A 17,577-nucleotide genomic window follows, 5' to 3' on the forward strand; every position below is an offset into this window, starting at 1 on the left:
GCTATATCAGTAGCAATTTCCACAATATAACATTTCCATACTAGTGTCCCTGACTAGTTCACTCTTTGGTGCTTGTCACAGAACGTGTGGTTTAGGGAGTAAGGTAGAAGAGCAACCTGTCCATTAGATAAGTCTTCTGTGTGAGGTCAGCTTAGCCAGGGAGATACTTCCATACTCAACACACATGCAGACCCCTAAATTAATGTAATGTGCGTATAAGAAGACATCTTTATTATAGTTGTAATGATCGGATTTGACCAACTTGTGTCAACCAACACGTGTAATCGTCATCAGAGCTTTACAATCCTAGAAATAAAAAAACAAATGCATAGGTAATTTAACATAAAACTACACACCTTATGTAGAGCACTACATGGTCTCTCAATGAAGAGTATACACAATACATATGATTATTAGAAGGCATGTTGGTTAGATGTTGGTTAGTTAAATTGAAAGACATCTTTAAAAGCAGCTTTGTGACTTGTTAAAGCTGGTTGATTTCTGTATGGAAGATGGGCAAAAGAATCTGAAGTTTGACTTGTGGGCCCTGAACGGTAGGTATGCAAAAATATTCAACTTAAATTCAGGATTGTGTTTTGTAGATATAAAAATATATTTAAGTCTCAGTTGTTTCTACAGTGTTATTACAGTCTGGAAGAAAACAGCAGCACAAACTGAATAAGCAAAAGGACTTGAGGCAGTTTCTCCTTCAAGCCTTTTAATGCCCATTCTGTGTCAGGATATCTTTACATTGATCTAAATAACAAAACCTTCAGGACAAGAGTAAAGACAAAGATACATAAACTGAAGTGTTGGTACAAAAACAGTGACAGGAAATTCCAGATTTACAAATAAAGCATATGGTAAGAACTATTTACATTTGAAGGTTGTGTATTCAGGTTCCATCTTAGTTAATATAGAGGCTCTGCCATTAAGAACTGCAGCAGTAGTTTCACAAGTCCAAAACATAAGGTGCAGTCCAACACCAATATGAAGGCAGACGTATTGCTCATCACATATGGACCCATCTAGGCTCATACAATCAGAAAAGTCTGGCTAACCACACAGCAAACTATGGTTACCCACTAGTCTACATCTACAATATATGTTACCACTGTTTACAGGGTTTGTCTGGTGAGTTAACCTTTCTGTCTTAATGTCCAATCTCTGCCTCCTCGAAGCCATGGAAAGATTCCAGGTCGCTATCTTTCTCAAATACCTGTTTGAGCTTCTTGCGGCGGGTGGAAGGTGATGGCCAGGATTCAGGGGTGACTGCTTGATCCGCCTCCCCATCCCCCTCGGTCTCTGGCTGGTTGGACTGAAGGAGTGCCGTGGTGAGCTCATGCACCAGACCCGCGGGCCCTTCCCCAGCCTGCGTCTCCAAAGGCTCCGCTGCCATTTTAAAAGACCGCTGCAGCAGGTCTGGACGAGCCCCCAGCACCTGTAGCAACTCCGCCAGCCATCCGATCAACAGAAGCGCCAGCTCGGCCGGCTGCGCCCCTATGAGGTTCTCGGGAGCGGATGCCACTTGCTGTGTCCAGCACGCCTGCAAGAACTCTCGGAGCACCGGGCCTGTGCAGGCCTCCAGTGGCTGCAGGCCGCAGGAGCAGGCCTTGGGCACCACGGCGGGCAGAGTGTTGGCACTGTTTAGGGAAGCCAGGAAGTCATCGACCAGGTGCCCTCGGTAGGGATCCATCACCAGTAGGCCTTTCCCCCCCGCACTGGGGTTGATATACGGGCGCCAGACCTTGGACAGCCACAGCTCCAGACGTTCCTCGTCTGAGAAACCCTCCGGTCGAGCCTCGAGGAAGACTGAGGCCGGAACAGCTGCCATGCAAGATGGTGGGACACCCTTCAGGAACACCATAGCAGGGAGCAGCGTTCCATCCGCCATCGCTGACAAGACCACGTCCATGATGGGCTCGCCAGGGTCGGTCAGTCGGAATACCGAAGACAGGGATGAAACCTGGTCTAACTGTTCCAGATCTATGAACACAGCCAGTTCGTCTACAGCTCCGACACTGCCCAGCCCGAAGCCCTGGGCTCCGCCGACCTGCTTCTTCATGAAGCGGGTGAAGGAGCGCACGCCCTCCTCCACGCTCTGGGGGAGCGTGCGCCCCGTCGCGCCCACCGTCTGCACCCCTAGCTCGTGCTGAAGCAGGAAGTCCACGGCCCAGTCGTGCGACAAGCCTGGGTCGCTGCCGCCCACGCACTCCTTGGCCTTCTGGAACAGTTTCTCTTCGTTGACGGGCAGCTGCTGTTCGCGCTGCGCGAGGACCCACTCGGACAGCCGGTCGGCTGCTCTGGGCCCCAGCCCGCGGCGACCCTTGCTCGGCCCCTGTTGCTTGCGTTCGATCAGCCATGACTGAATGTCGGCCGGTGGGGTTTTAAACTGGGCAGCAGCCTGGGGTATACCGCAGCACAGAGCGAACAGCACAGTCTGCAGTTGCTCCATAGAGAGGGATGTCTCTGGCTCTTTCTTGATAGTGATGGTCCCTGGTGTCAGCTTCTTAGCCTTTCCAGCCTTGCCTGCTGGAGACAGCTCAACTTTTCCAGGATGTTTGATGGTAAAAGAGCTAGCACCTTTCTGTAGAACTTCATTTGGTATGATGATAAACCTGTAAGACCACACATATATTTAACATTTAAATACTTCTACTAGTCATTTTGAGTGACAGTGAAAATGGGGGAAAAGTTATCAATAAATGTTTTCATACCTTGTGTATCCTGTGGAGAATCCATCTATATGAAAAAATAAAAACAAAGAAACATGCATTGAAGTACACAAATCGATTACATAAATACAAGGTCTCTGTCGCTTCAGCTGAAAAAATAAAATGCAAGTTTGCTGCTGTGTAGGACTACTACAGACATCTACGACACACAAGAACAGACAACTCAATTTTTTCATGCTGTTTTCCAGAGCCCATCAAGGGAACTTCTAGAGCAGTTTCTCATTGTAAACTTACCCGCAGATTTGAAGGAGCTTCCATAATGGTCGGGGTTCTCCACCAGATGGTTGGCCATCATATCACCCACTTCAGTGGTGTAAGCACACGACATACAATACAACGGTACGTCCCTGCAACACAGCAAAGTTTTTTACTTACATGAATTGGTTCAGACTCCAACAGTGTACATTAGCTTGGAGAAAGGCCTTGGCCTCAGCTGGAAATGACAGCACACAGAATATTACGGTACAGTAAGTCTCAAAGTATTTGGATCGGACTATTACCTTGGACATGGTCTAAACATGGACAAGTACTTGCTCAAGTTTCCAGTCTTGCGAGAAACATGGTTGCTGTGGTGAAAACAAGAGGAGAGATTGATCAATTCCCTTATCATGCAGTGTACTGTCTGACGCTGCCCACAGTAGCACAAGCCAGAGAGGAAGAAGACCGTAACACCGCGGCCTGTCTGTGAGCTGTGGCGGGCACTCACTTGATCATATGATTGGCGTAGGAGCGGGAGCAGCAGGTACTGTAGCGGCACAGGGAGCAGTGCACGTAGGTGGGGTAATGCTGCGAGAAGTTGGGGATCTCAAAGGTGCACTCCACACAGCTCCCCTTTTCCAACGTGGACCTGAGAGAGAGAAGACGAGTGTTAACAATGTGTGAGTGGGTCAAATGCCAAACAAGTGAGATCCTGTTAAACTGATGTGCATCTCAGGCCTGTTTTATTGCACGAAAATATTCCGGATCGGTCAATTCAATCAAATTATGACACGTTTCTTTTGACTTCGTATTGAATTAAGCAGGACGTTGTTTTAAAGAACAAAGGGTGGAACAAAATCTCTTAAGACAAATCTTGAACTCCGACTTACTTCTCTTTGTCAAACTTGGTCATCAGGTCCGCTAAGCTTGCGCTGGGGACCCTCCTGGATGGGACGGGCAGAGCAGAGGGAGGGGGGAGAGGAGACAGACGGGCAGTTGGGGAGGGGTTACTGGGAGGGGACATCTGGGTGTTGGCGGTATGCGCTCGGACTGGGGTAAGTGGTTTGGGGAAGATAGGGTTGGAGTTGGGGGTGATGGAGCGTGTGGGTGTAGGCTGTCTAGCGGGTCGTGGCTCTGGTTGATGGGGAATGGATGGCACCTCGATCACCCGAGGCGCACCGCTAGCACTAGGGTAGGGTGAGTGCTTGGGCATCGATGGCATGGCAGCATACGTGCGGATTGTCACCTGTTAGTGAAAGATACAAAAAGAGATTTACTGCTTACATGCAAAACATCCTTACAGGTACCTACACAAAATAATGGCAAGTAACATTTGGTGTTGACCTCCATCTTGACTCTTCAGTGAGAATTCTTGGAATTTGTAGTTTTGGACAGGGCCATGCCATTTATACACTGAGTAAATGTAGGTTACACTTGCATTGCCCACACTCATTCTGGACATTGATGTTTTATCCCTTAAACCTTCAAAGGCCCAGAGGGTAATGTATGGCCTGTACAACACTACAGTGTACTGCACAAGGATAAATGGTCCAGATAAATGGCCATAGTTTGCTCACCTTGGTGCCAGGCTTCAGCCCTTCGAGTTGGTACGGCTTGCGGTGCGTGTTGTGGTGCATGAGCTTGTGCTCAGCCCGATCTTTCACAAAAAGGAACTGCAACCGGCATTTGTCACAATGCAAGACAGACTTTTTCTGTAACAAAATAAAAATAAAAAACATAAAACACACAATGGACATCAATCAGATTCCTTCTGACATTACAACTGTCTGAAGGCTTAAGGCTAGGGGTGTAAAGATTCGCCGATACTGATTAGTGCGTGTACCTGGTGACGGCTGTAGTGCAGCTGGTAGTTGCTGCTGGAGCGGAACACCTTCAGGCAGTAGGGGCACAGCAGGTGAGTAGTGTTGCTATGGACATCACGGAAGTGGAAGATGACGTCCAGGTAGAAAGAGGAGCGAAATCCACACACCTGAAAGCAGAAACAAGGGAGTGATAGGAGGGAAAAAGTTTACAGTGTTAATCATGTTAACCATGTGTTCTACCTGTTTGCACAGAGGTTTGCAAAATGTTTCCGCAGCATGAATGAGTTAAGGAGATGGAACGAGGAGATGAAAAGCAGAAGAGTTATTTACTTGGCAGATATATGGCATCTCTCCAGGTTTGTGGGAATTCTTCATGTGTTGCAGGAAAACTGGTTCATTCTCATAGGCCAACTCACAGATCCTACACTTTGCTGTTTATGAAAAAAAAAGCATTACAGTTACGACTTACTCTAGGAAAAATGGCACCTGTTTGCCAGGAGTTCCGCCTACTGAAAAAGTACCAGACACACACAGTATTACCTGCAGCCTATACTTAAGCGATGTTCCTACCATAGGTTTGCAGAATTCAGCAATATTGCAGAACAATACAGAAATACTTAAATCCAGAAACGAGTTTCACCAGGAGTGCTGCTTGGGTGTAGAGAAATTAGTACTCCTCTGGTGCTCATCAGCTTAGAGATCCAACCCGATTTCAAATTTAGTAGTGAGTCTGAGGCACTCAAGAGGATATTTGTAAGTAAAAAGCCTTTATTGTAGCCTAGAAATCTAGACGCACCCTAGCGGCAGCAAATGTAGATTTCTGACTCTGACAGGGCTAGTCTAGCAACTCTCCGTTGGCTTGTGAGCTCGAAAAATTAAACTTCTATCAGGCCAATCAAATCATGTATAGAGTCGTTAGGCGGGCTTAACATAATGATTGATGGCAGAGTTGCAACGGTTTGGCTTGAATTCCCTGCTACTTGAAAAAAAATCAGATTATGTTGCTGTTGGCGAACAGTGTGACATGAGTTAAGCTTTTATTAAGTTGGCAAAAGTTTGAACTAGCCAACTAGCTCCGCTGGTGGGAAACGCATGGGACTAGTGCTGTCCTATTGCGTGCAGAGGGAATTTGAAAGACAACCGATTATCCCGCCCCTCGGACTGAGTACTGTGAACGGTGAGTGCCCAGACCCTACATTTTAATGTCGGTCTGGCTCGTCAGGCTACCTTTATTGAGCTTGGCTATCAATTAAAATCATGCCAACATGATTCAGGCAAAATGGCCTTCCTCAGGGCAAGTTTAAAAATGGCCGTCTGTAGACTGTCCAGCTGCACTCTACAGAAGGCCATTTTTAAACTTGAATCCAGATAACTATTAAATTCGAAATACAGGAATACTATTTGATTCATCTGTTGCACTTGTACAACCATACATAACTGTTGTATTGTCAAATGTGGCACATTGTTGTTGGGGAATGCTTACTGGAGGACTCTGCTTGGCTATGCACACTCTCCACATGATACTGCAGGCTCAGAGGGGAGGCAAAGTTCCGGAAACAGTGTTGGCAGGTGGTCTGGGTCTCTGCTTCGTACTGCTGGTCCATCTCTACGTGATGCTTTGTGTGCACCATCATCCTGCAGGGAAGAAGAAATGTGTTCAATTTATATATGTCTGTATTATGTGATGCTTTCCAAGTCGTAGGTTTGATTAAGAGAAAGAAAAGCCATTAGAGATTAAACAAACAAAAAAAAAAGCAGGGTCCCTTTATATAAAAAAAGTTGTGATGCAGCCTACTGGTTGCCGGTTCGAACCCCGACCAGTAGGAACGGCTGAAGTGCCCTTGAGCAAGGCAGCAAGGCACCTAACCCCTACGGCTCCCCGAGCGCCGCTGTAGCAGGCAGCTCACTGTGCCGGGATTAGTGTTTGCTTCACCTCACTGTGTGTTCACTGTGTGCTGAGTGTGTTTCACTAATTCACGGATTGGGATAAATGCAGAGACCACATTTCCCTCACAGGATCAAAAGAGTATATATACTTATATCTGACAATGTCCTTACTTGAGATTATTCTTGAGCTTCTTATCGCACAAGTGGCACTTGAACATCAGAGCCTCCTCTGGACGCGTCTTCTCCACTTCTACACCGCGATCCAAGCCGTAATAGAAATCCTCCACCAGCATGATCAGTCTGGCCTCCCCGTCTTCTTCATAACGCCTGGATCCGACTTCTTCTTCTTCTTCCTCCTCTTCCTCCTCCTCATCCTCCGAGGAGCTTGGTGCAAACCTGGGGGTGGGTGCGGGGGCCGGAGGCTTTTTGGAGGCCACAGGCCTTTTCTGTGAGGGGATACTGAGGCGTTTCTCCTTCTTCTTTGTAGGTTCTAGCTTTTGAATGGCCCTCATGAGAGCCTGGTTACATAGCTGTAGGTAGGAGGACAATAGTTTTAATTTTGTGCACATTATTTGACACCCACAGTGTTTCCCATATTTTGACTAATCTGTGGCGGGCCACCACAAAAGCGAAACTGGCCTACATTGCATTATTTAAATTATATAAAATCCTTTCGTTGAGCTGCGCTTTTATGCACGCAGCCTTTCCTTGCCCCGCTCTCTCTTGTAACGAATCCACCTCTTCTGCATGTAGCCTACATTTAACAAAACATTAACAATTGTGGATGGATTGTTGTTGGCACATAGAAGCATTGCATAGAAGATGACGGGATAAATAGCTATTAAATCCACTTAGCATCGTGACCATGCTGCGCAAATTTGTTCAAAACGGCATTCAAGTTAACATTTCACAACATACTACATTGGTGAGACTAAACTAAGTTAAGTTATGCAATCAAGTAGCGCTGTAACGATATGCTATTCGAAACTGAAATCGCGACACTCATATCCACAAACCTGTGTCGTGGTGTGAAATTGCAGAACCGCAACACACCCTTTCTAGTAGGGCTGTAACGATTTACGATTCGAAACCGAAATCGCGACATTCATATCCACGATACTGTGTCGCGGTGTGAAAAGGCAGAATCGCGACACACCCTTTCTAGTGTTTCACGCAGTGCTTTGCAGCTTATGCGGCCGCAAAAGCAACCCACAACTCCCGCTTTACTTATCGGTAGCCTACGTTGTCCAAAAACAAATAAATAAATAAATAATAATTTCATACCTCTCCTTGCTTTCATTGTAGACTATGTGTGCAACTTTACCAAACAGTATTGAAGTAAACCCGCTCTCTCTTGCGCTCCCTCCCTCTCACTCTCCCTCCCTCTCCTGCTCAATGAACACGGCGACTTAAATAAAACATTCACAATCCGGAAAGCAAGGATCAGACGACTAGCTAAATTACTATTAAATCCGCTTAGCATCATTAGCATGCTGCACATATTTGTTTAAAACTCATGCATTGAAGTTGACTGATCATCTCAATACCAACGTTTCCCAAAAGGGCCTGTCCCAAGGAGAACAAGTATTACCTTGAAACTTAAACACACGGGGAAACTGAACAGTCCAATCAGTAGACTATGATAGGCTAAGCTATATGCTACTTTGTTTACAATATTTCCAGGCTTCAACCAGACAGCTGAATTAAAGAGGTAGAGTTGTAATAAAAAATAGTAGGCCTAGGCTATAGGCTAATCTGCATAAAGTGTGCTGTCATAAATATCAGTCATTCAGAAAAATATTTTTATATCAGGATATAAAATAATAGATATATTATATTGTAATCCTCTGGTGTTCTAAGGGAGGCTATTAAAATGTTATTTAATAAAATGTCTAGCCCCCCCCCCCCCCCCCCCAAAAAAAAAAAAAAAAAAATCGAGATTCGTATCGAACCGTGGGTCAAAAATCGTGATACAAACCGAATCGTGAGGTTGGTGTATCGTTACAGCCCTACTTTCTAGTGTTTCACGCAGTGCTTTGCAGCTTACACGGCCGCATAAGCAACACACATCTCCCGCTTTACTTACTGGTAGCCTACGTTGTCCAAAAATAAATAAATAAATCATAATTTTATACCTCTCGTTGCTTTTATTGTAGACTATGTGTTCAACTTTACCAAACAGTATAGAAGTAAACCCCCTCTGCTTGCCCCGCTCTCTCGCGATCCCGCACAATGAACAGGTGCGACTCGACCAACACAATCCAAATAAAACATTAGCAATCGTGAAAGCAAGGACGCATAGAAGACGACTAGCTAAATTACTATTAAATCCGCTTAGCATCATTAGCATGCTGCTCATATTTGTTTAAAACTCGAGAAAATCGAGGTTTGTATCGAACCGTGGGTCAAAAATCGTGATACAAACCAAATCGTGAGGTTGTTGTATCGTTACAGCCCTACAATCAAACCGTATCTCTAAGCTAAAGTTAGAAAACTGTTTGGATGTCGAGCTTAGCATGCTTAGTTACAGCGGCTTGTCAATTTCGACTAGGTTACTCATGCGGGGCTCTATTCATTTTATTGACTCTGACACTGAATATTTGCAAAATCCCGATGTAAATGGAAAAGTGTTTTCCAAGACTCAGAAGAAGTATGAACCTTTATTTTAACTGACCTGCCTACAAACCTACCCCCCCCCAACCCCCTCCCGTTGCCCAAGTCAGCTACCACCACAAATTGAATCCAATTCTGTGGGAAACACTGCACCCATCAAGTGTAAAATTGAAGGATTCCTCCCTTAATCAATTGGCCACTGGGACAGCACAGTCAACAGCAAATACTTACACACATGTACCCACGAAGCGAGGCAACCATCTTATATGGGGATCTGCACCGTGGACAAGACTTTGCCGCTTTGGAGTGACTTGAGGGTACTGCAATTACATAGGTACATTAAGCAAGCTACTCACTGGCATGTAGTTTCACACCAAAACAAAACATTCCTGTTAACAGGCTGATAGTCTACGGAAGCTACGCGAATACAAATGTGAACGCATCCAGCTATGCAATGACAGTTAAGGGCATACTTGCATAGCAAAATTTGTTGTCCAATTTTTTTATGTTCCGAATCACCAAAAACCCAGGAACATGTATTTTCAACTTTCGTTTAGAAGAAAGATGTGTTTGCTGCACTTCTGAAACGATTTGGTAAGAGATTAATGCACCAATTTAAGATTAATTTCACTGCTTGTTACTGTCCTGGAAGTCGTAAAATGGGAAGTTCAGAAACAGGCATCAATGGGATCCTTTCCAGACATACCTGCAGAGCAAATTCAAATTTGCAAACAGGTTCGTCTGGGTTCACCCAGGCTAGGTTACCAGCCCTTGTGAGTTCAAAGAAAAACCCCATATCCAGTTCTTTGCCACTGATATATGCTGACTCGTGTGCTTCTGTTCCTCCAGAGCTCTTACCTCTGAGCTGGAAGGTGCTGGTGCTCGGAGCTGCAAGCATGAGCGGAGGTGGAGGTGGAGGCACAACAGGATTGGTGGTCAGCGCACTGACTGTGGTTGAGCCTTTTCTCATGGCAACAGAGACTGTCTGTGGACCAGGACTCAGCACAGGAGCCTTTGGCTGCGGACTGGTAACGCTAAAAGGAGTTGCCTTTGGCTGCGGACTGGTAACGCTAAAAGGAGTTGCTGAGAAAGAAGAAAGGCACAGACAGTAAGAGTCCAGTAAGTCACTACCATAATCAACCACATATATGACTAACATATGACAGCATGAGTGTTACAATTGCAGGTCATATTTTAGTATAAGAAGAATTTTATAATTATCAAATAACAACATTTGTTGAATGAAGTGAACCTTGTGGGATAGCTTATCAGTGTCACATGGTAACATGTATGTATGTAGCCTAATATCCACAGGCGATGAATGAACATGGATCAACTAAAATGTAGCTGTAATATGTTCACTGCTGATGTGCGGTCATGTGAACACTACCTGACACAGTGGCCATACTGGTTGGCACGACAGTTGGGGGTGTCACAACAGTCGGCGGCGTCACGACAGTCGGCGGCGTCGCAACAGTCGGCGGCGTCACGACAGTCGGGGGTGACGTGACAGTCTGGGGTGTCACAGGCATCGGAGGTGGGGACATGGGCGCAATGCCTGAGGGGGCAAGGCTGAGTTGGGGGAGAGCAGCTGTGGCCATGGCACTGACAGTCTGTATCCCCGAAGGTCCTGTGATGGTCAAGGTCACTGGCACCTGCAGTGGGGTCTGTGCTGGGGAGATCATCTTGGGGGCGATCAGTGGATGGCCCGTTCCTAAAACAGACAAGATTTATTTATAACATACAACATAACATTAACATTTTTAAAATACATTTTGAATTACGTTTACATTTTGAAATACAATACAGGACAGTTCACAACTAATTTATGAACACAACACTACTACCCCTCTGTCTCCTTAACTCATTGAGTGCCAAAAACTTAATATTACGTTTTTCCTTCCCATGAGTTGAGTGCCAAAAATGTAATATTAAGTTTTTAGCTTTTTTTTTTTTAATTACGAAACTAGACACTCTAACACACCTTATATGTGATTTTGGGAACTCTGTGACGAATGGAAATGAAATATATGACGATCGAAAACTCATGAAAACGCACAATCTGGACATTTTATCTGGACATTTTATCATAACTCGGTTGCCGCTTTGGGTCGAATCAGTGACGCATGCACGTCATCTCAAAACCAGGCCATTTTCGTGGGTCTATCACTAGGTGGCAGTCTCGCCAGGTCTCGCTGATCACTTCCCGGAAAGTTTACAGGTAACACTCTTAATATTTCACGAAAGACGTTATATCTCCATTTCTAGAAAAAAAACAGCGATTTTGATGAAAACTAGCCACTGTTTAGCTTGGGATTTCTCAGGAACAGAGGCGTGTAGAAATACACGGTTTGCACCCACTGAGAGCTTAAAGTCTCACCTTTTAAACGAGCCATTGTATGTGTTCATAGCTATAACACAGAATATGCTGTGGCTGTACAAAAAACATCAACAATGGTCTAGATTGCTAGCACTCTAGGACAAAGCTTCCGAAAACAGCTTGGCATTCAATGAGTTAAGGGGGTTCATGATAATGATAACAGACCATTTTTACAGATCTTGGTTGAATTACAGGGCACAGTGTCGTTTTTAATTTGTAGAACACCATAGTTGTACTTAATCAGTGTAAATAATTTCCTAACATGTTATCTTCAGTTAACTTTCTCTCCTTCTCCACTTATATTGCATTGGTACAGCGGTTCCCAACCTTTTTTGGCAGGTGACCCAATTTTGATGTCACAAAACGTTGGCGACCCCAATCATTCACATGTTACGCCAGAGAGCGCAGCTCATCTCTGCTGTAACATCCAGAGGAAAGCGGTTCTTTAATTTCCCCCAAATGTCCTTGCATGCCTGGTTGTTTTGCTACTTTGTTTCGTACATTGATCAAGCATAGTTCCGTCAATCAAACATCTCATGCAGTCTAAGTTTAATTTTACTTAGCTAGATTATAATGAAGGATCCGTTACTTAATTTTGATATCATTGGGTTTTAAATATTTTTTTTTATTTAATGTATGTATATTTTAATGAAACGTATTGGTCAATTGCATCTCAGGCGACCCCATTTGAATTTCAAGTGACCCCACATGGGGTCCCGATCCCAAGGTTAGGAAACGATGTATCGGTATCATAGGGAAATACTGTGACAATATCATTAATGTTTAATCAGTTAAACTGATTTCCACCCCTGTAATGGACATGTAAAGCACACATAAACACAGTTGTTGCTAGCAGCTTAAGCTATTCCCTGTGAATTTTTGACCTTGGTCCAAAACTGCAACCCTGGAAGCCAGTCCGAATTTGTCCCGCTCACAAAATTTGAGGGCAGACAATTTGGTCTGGAGTTGCTTCATTGAGAAGTCTCTATGCTAGAATAAGATGTGTTCGGGCTAATCAAATCGTTTGGGTGGGCTTTAAACCATTGTGGTCAGGTGAGCAACAGTGTCACAATCACCTACGTCATCTGAGCGCATTGAGTTAATTTTGTTCACACACACAAAAAAATAAAATAAGAATCGCTGCCACTAGAGAAGCAAGATTGATTAGATTCTGCTGTCACATCTGTTATACAAGATATTTACAGCGCAGTTCCCCTGTGAACTAGGGGTGTAACGGTACACAGAAGTCACGGTTCGGTTCATACCTCGGTTCGGACATCACGGTTCGGTACGAGTTCGGTACAATGGAGGGAAAAGCAAAACAAAAATGCAGAAAGCATTTTTTTTGTACATGTCTCAGGCTGTACCACCTAGTGTCATACAGTCTCTTCCCTGAGTTATCTGCAACAGCCTGAAGTGTGTAAGATGTAGGCTAAACAGTACAATAAGTGCCCAGACTCCATCTGTAACTTGTAAACAAAATAAGACAATCAGCTATAAAACTGAAAATAGGCCTACAGCATCTCTTATTTCTGAAAGTGCAAATTACATAGAAAATTATTTTTAAAAATCCACTTAAGCAAGACCTTCAACATCTGTGTTTAGTTGTATATGGAAGGGTCTACAATTTGCCTCAATATTTTTAATTGTGTGTAAAGTAATAATCTAGCCTACTAACTGTGAAAATATCACACTATTTTGCCTTTTTTTAAAAAACGAAATTGCTCCTTTCATTTCATAAACAGACTACAACTAGAAGTCACGTGACTTTGCCCTTTGACGTTAACTCACCGTAGCATGGTTTGTTTATTAGCCTGGTTAGCATTGTCACTTTATTTTACTGTCTATGCACTTAACACTACCAGCTCCTCATGTGAGAAGTTACAAGTTACCCCAACATAAAGGTAATTACCACGCGATTTACATAGCTTTCTGTCATTACGAAATCATTTAATTTAAGCCATAGGTTTTGGCCCTATTTGTATGTGTATCCAAAGGCTGCTGAAGCGCAGGGGAAGTTTTTTCCCCCTCGTTTCAGTGATTGGTAGCCTACATCATCTGGGTGATGGCTTCGAATATGTGTAGCATTTTTTCCACTCACATACCCAATGCTGAACAACGCCAATCAGAGCTTCCGAGCTAAGGCGAGGCTACAGATTAGCGTTAGGTGTCGCTAAAGAACTCCCGTAACTCTCGCTACTTAACAGTAATTGCGCATGACATGAATTAATCCGCACACAAGTTTTATGTATTTTTATACCGTGTATTCTCCGTGTAAATTCATGCACCGAACCGTGATGCCCGTACCGTTTCGGTTCAATACGAATACATGAACCGTTACACCCCTACTGTGAACTCCTCACCAAAGAAATGGAACGCCTATCTATACTTTCTTAGACTCAGGCCTCCACCAAAGCCAAATCCCAGTAATCTTACAATGTCCACGATAGTGAAAAATAATTTGTGGATCCAGTCCCAAATATACTGGATTCCTTGGCCCATTCTACTAGCCTGGGAAAAACCCAGACGTACTTCCGGCAAATTCGAGATTCGCTCTGAAAGTCCGTCTGGCCAAGAACCCATTCTAGCCCATTTCCAATTTTCCTAGATCTAGGCACCAATCAGAACCCTTGACCTTTACACGATGACGATAGCGCACCCTGTTTTTAAAAAAAAAAAACCCGTCAACAATGGCTGCTGTACAATCATGTAAGGGGTACCTATGTGATATCTGCAACAGTTGTAGGCTACTGAAAACGGTTTGATATTCTGTTCATTTATAGGCCTACAGTAGCTACTTTTGAATTGGTGTGCTAAGCGAGCATAACTCGAATGCTACACTTCAGTGTTTGCCTTGAAACAATTCCGGCATAATTGCTTTGAACGTTTCAGTCTCGTCCCCCATTCCTGCTTTATATGTCCCGGTCAGCCAGAAAGGACGAATGAAACAAAATGCTCGTTTGAACGTGAACGGTTTTGTTCAGAGCTGAAAATGCAATTGTGTTTGACAGACAATGTAAATTGCTAGTGACAAAATATTAGCTTTCAGTGTGGCACGATGTCTTTGTAAATTAGCCTACGTTTAATTAAAAAGTGGTTAATTCTTCCTGCTTCTCCCTACAACCAGACAGTGTTGCAAATTGTGTGTTTCCGTCACTATGTCTCTTTTGCTCTGATTGGTTTTTGGCCTCTCCTATTGCGTCCGAGGCATTTTGATCGCGTCCGTTTGGGAACGGCCTTTGGAAATGGGCTGTGAACGAACCTTCCCCAGACCCACTCTCAGTTACGACTGAGAAGGGTCTGGTTTCAACCGGGCTACCATTCTACACCAATCCATCAAATTTAGGGCTGTCCCAAACGATTATTATATAAACGATTAATCTAGCGATAATGTTTTCGATTAGTTGACTAATCTAACGATTATTTTCACGATTAATCTAACGATTAATTTGTCCATTAGCGATTATTTTCCCATTTACAAATATCAAGTTTCTCATTGACATTTCATTAATTTATTTGCATGACTAGCCATTTTATGCTTCATGTGTGAGGTGATAAGGGCTAGTTCTTTTAGGGTTGCAACAACAGAATGGTGTATCAGACAGGATAGCCTACATGAAATCTGTGCGATACCAGGGCTGTATGTTAACTTTTTTTGCAAGTAGCACTGGTGCCGCAGAGGTGAATAGATGTGTAGCACCAGCCACAAAATCTGTAGCATCGGTAAAACCTCTAAAATCTCTAAAAAGTAGGGCAGTTCATCAAACATCTCACCTGTAGGCTATACTGTATTTACAAAGAAAACAGACAGACAACAAATAGCTCCAGAAACATTAACTTCTTGGAGGAGGTATAACAACATTTTTCTAGCCAGTTTTGTGAATCCAAATGAAAGACAAAGATCAAATAGAAAGTGGTCCGTCTTGTAAATACAAATCTGCACAGGCTTACCAGCAGTCAGATAGGTTTGACCATTCAAGATGAATCCTATAGTCTTCCCCATAGTTGAACCAACTGGGCTTGATACCGGAATAGACTGAAAGAAATATATCCATGCACACATACACATTGATCTCTGTACAGAAATAAAACAATATCTGCAAAACTCAATGAATTCATGGCACCTAAAACAAGTTAGGTTCAATCTATTTTTCGACAAATGCATACCGGTGAGGTAATGTAGATAGGCTGGCCTGGGGCGCTAACTCCTGATGTGATGTTAGGTGCCACTTGGAGCGGAAACTGAATCTGAGGTACTAGTGTCTGACCCAGAGGAAGGGCTGTGAAGTAAACAAGACCAATACAGACGCTGTCAGACATCATACAACAGCCATGCCATAAGTAAGGGATAATGTATAGAACGCCGGTCATTATTGGGAAAATAAGTCCCGACAGGGCGAACCGGACCCCGGCGCCATGCCATAATGGTGCTTACTGAGGCAAAATCAGAAGGAGTATTCACCTGTGGCACTGACGATGGGCAAGGCAGCGTTCTTGCCCTCTGTTGGCACTTGTGCAGCAGAAGAGACTGCAGGGGACCCGGCAGATGGTGCTACATAGAAGAAGCGTAAATGCAAAATGTTACAGTCAACAAAATACATTTAATGTTCAAATTAATTTAAACTTAATGTGATCCTATACAAAGATTAACACATGGCAACCATATGGTGCATTTGCAACAGAGGGACAATAATTTTGTTTGTTTTACTACCATTTGATTTAGCATCATCGTTGCCATTTTGCCATGGATCAAGGTCCTCCTCATCACATTGCATCAGAAGTTCTGATGACTCAGACATGGTTTCTGGCAGACCAGTTCCTTAAAAATGAGAACCCCAAAACATATTAGACAATAACATAAAGCCTAATTAACTTAAAGACTATGAGGATAGCCTATAGTCTCAACTGTGTATTTATGGTACAAAACCAACACCCTCAAAAATGACTGACACTTTAAATGTTATTTTATTATTTACATAATGGTAATTTTATGCAGTTAAAAAAAACTTAAATCATTTTGTGTGTCAGTTTATTTTGTTTCCATTATGTAACTAACACATTTGTGAATAAGTCTTCTTTTAAAATAGTGATTATAAATAGAAATAATGATTTCGACATTTCGTTGTCTAACAAAGGTGCTCTTATGATTTAGTAAGAATTATTTGAAGCTTAATAAAACAATCTCAACATGCATTTGCAGTATTTACCTATGCTAACTAGCTAAGCAGCTAACTTATGACCAACTCGCGTTCTCTGAGGCAACCCCTCCCTCTGCGGAGCGTTGATACATGTGGATTCCAGGTTACAATGTAGCCAACCAGAGCTAGCTTAACATTGTAGCTACACTGCAAAAAGTATTTTACAGGTGTTCTTATCCTGCAGACCCTGACAGTTTGCAAACTCAGTACATGACGAGTAAAAGATAACCTTACCGTGGACAATTTTTTGCAACAGGGCAATGGGGTTCCCTGGCTCCTCCATGTAGAGAAAAAAACAATGCTCTGAAACTCGAGGTGAACGATTTTCCTTCTCGGCTAACACTGGTGTGAGCGGGAAGGAGGAAGATTGGCAGTACACGTCACTTCCCCAACTAAGCGTTCAATAATTTCATTGGTTACGATCTTCGACATGAGGGCGGGGTGTTGCAAAAGCTTCGTTTTAACTCTGGTGTTGCATAAGAATCCACGAAAACTCTCGGTTTACTAAGCGTGAAAATTAACTAACATGAAATCATGAAAGTCTTGTTCATTTATCCATGAACCGTTTCCAAGAGCTTCTACGTTAACTTAAAGCACGAAAGTTTTTATGACAACAAATGTAAACGACATGGTGGTCCCCACAAACCACTCATGTGTCTGGCCATTTTGTGGTCTGAGGATCTAGTATTAAATGGGAATGATCTTTAAAATGATCATTCCACAATTATGTTACAGCCAGACAC

The 17,577-nt window shown here is 43.5% G+C and overlaps 1 protein-coding gene across 2 annotated transcripts; it reads right to left on the bottom strand.

Annotated features, from left to right (window-relative positions):
- Positions 1-205: 205 nt before the first annotated feature.
- pogza (pogo transposable element derived with ZNF domain a) lies at positions 206-17,166 on the bottom strand. 2 transcript variants are annotated; one of them, XM_076301590.1, is made up of 19 exons: positions 17,069-17,166; positions 16,348-16,455; positions 16,099-16,188; positions 15,804-15,916; positions 15,588-15,672; positions 10,647-10,970; positions 10,115-10,339; positions 9,488-9,576; positions 6,815-7,173; positions 6,240-6,391; positions 5,087-5,187; positions 4,777-4,923; positions 4,511-4,645; positions 3,824-4,179; positions 3,442-3,582; positions 3,236-3,301; positions 2,970-3,082; positions 2,718-2,742; positions 206-2,618 (listed from the first exon to the last, which is right to left on the bottom strand). In XM_076301590.1, exons 1-19 carry the CDS (start codon positions 17,115-17,117, stop codon positions 1,154-1,156), a joined length of 4,143 nt encoding a protein of 1,380 aa, XP_076157705.1. In that variant the 5' UTR covers positions 17,118-17,166; the 3' UTR covers positions 206-1,153. The 2 variants fall into 2 exon arrangements, with proteins under 2 accessions (XP_076157705.1, XP_076157704.1); XM_076301589.1 differs by having other exon boundaries at positions 16,330-16,455.
- Positions 17,167-17,577: the final 411 nt, after the last annotated feature.

The sequence above is a fragment of the Alosa pseudoharengus genome, unplaced genomic scaffold, assembly GCF_046254945.1.
Source record: "Alosa pseudoharengus isolate Yale_2024_CS ecotype anadromous, Long Island Sound unplaced genomic scaffold, YU_APseudo_1.1 YU_APseudo_1.1_scf_23, whole genome shotgun sequence".
NCBI lineage: Eukaryota > Metazoa > Chordata > Actinopteri > Clupeiformes > Clupeidae > Alosa > Alosa pseudoharengus.

Bases quoted from the DNA above. Each gene is read 5' to 3' on its own strand.
- pogza (XM_076301589.1), bottom strand. From the start codon at position 17,117: ATGGAGGAGCCAGGGAACCCCATTGCCCTGTTGCAAAAAATTGTCCAC. The intron at 5,188-6,239 runs GTAAGCATTCCC...TTTCATAAACAG, and splicing joins TAGCCAAGCAGAGTCCTCCA to CAAAGTGTAGGATCTGTGAG. The intron at 4,646-4,776 runs GTACACGCACTA...ATTTTGTTACAG, and splicing joins TGCACTACAGCCGTCACCAG to AAAAAGTCTGTCTTGCATTG.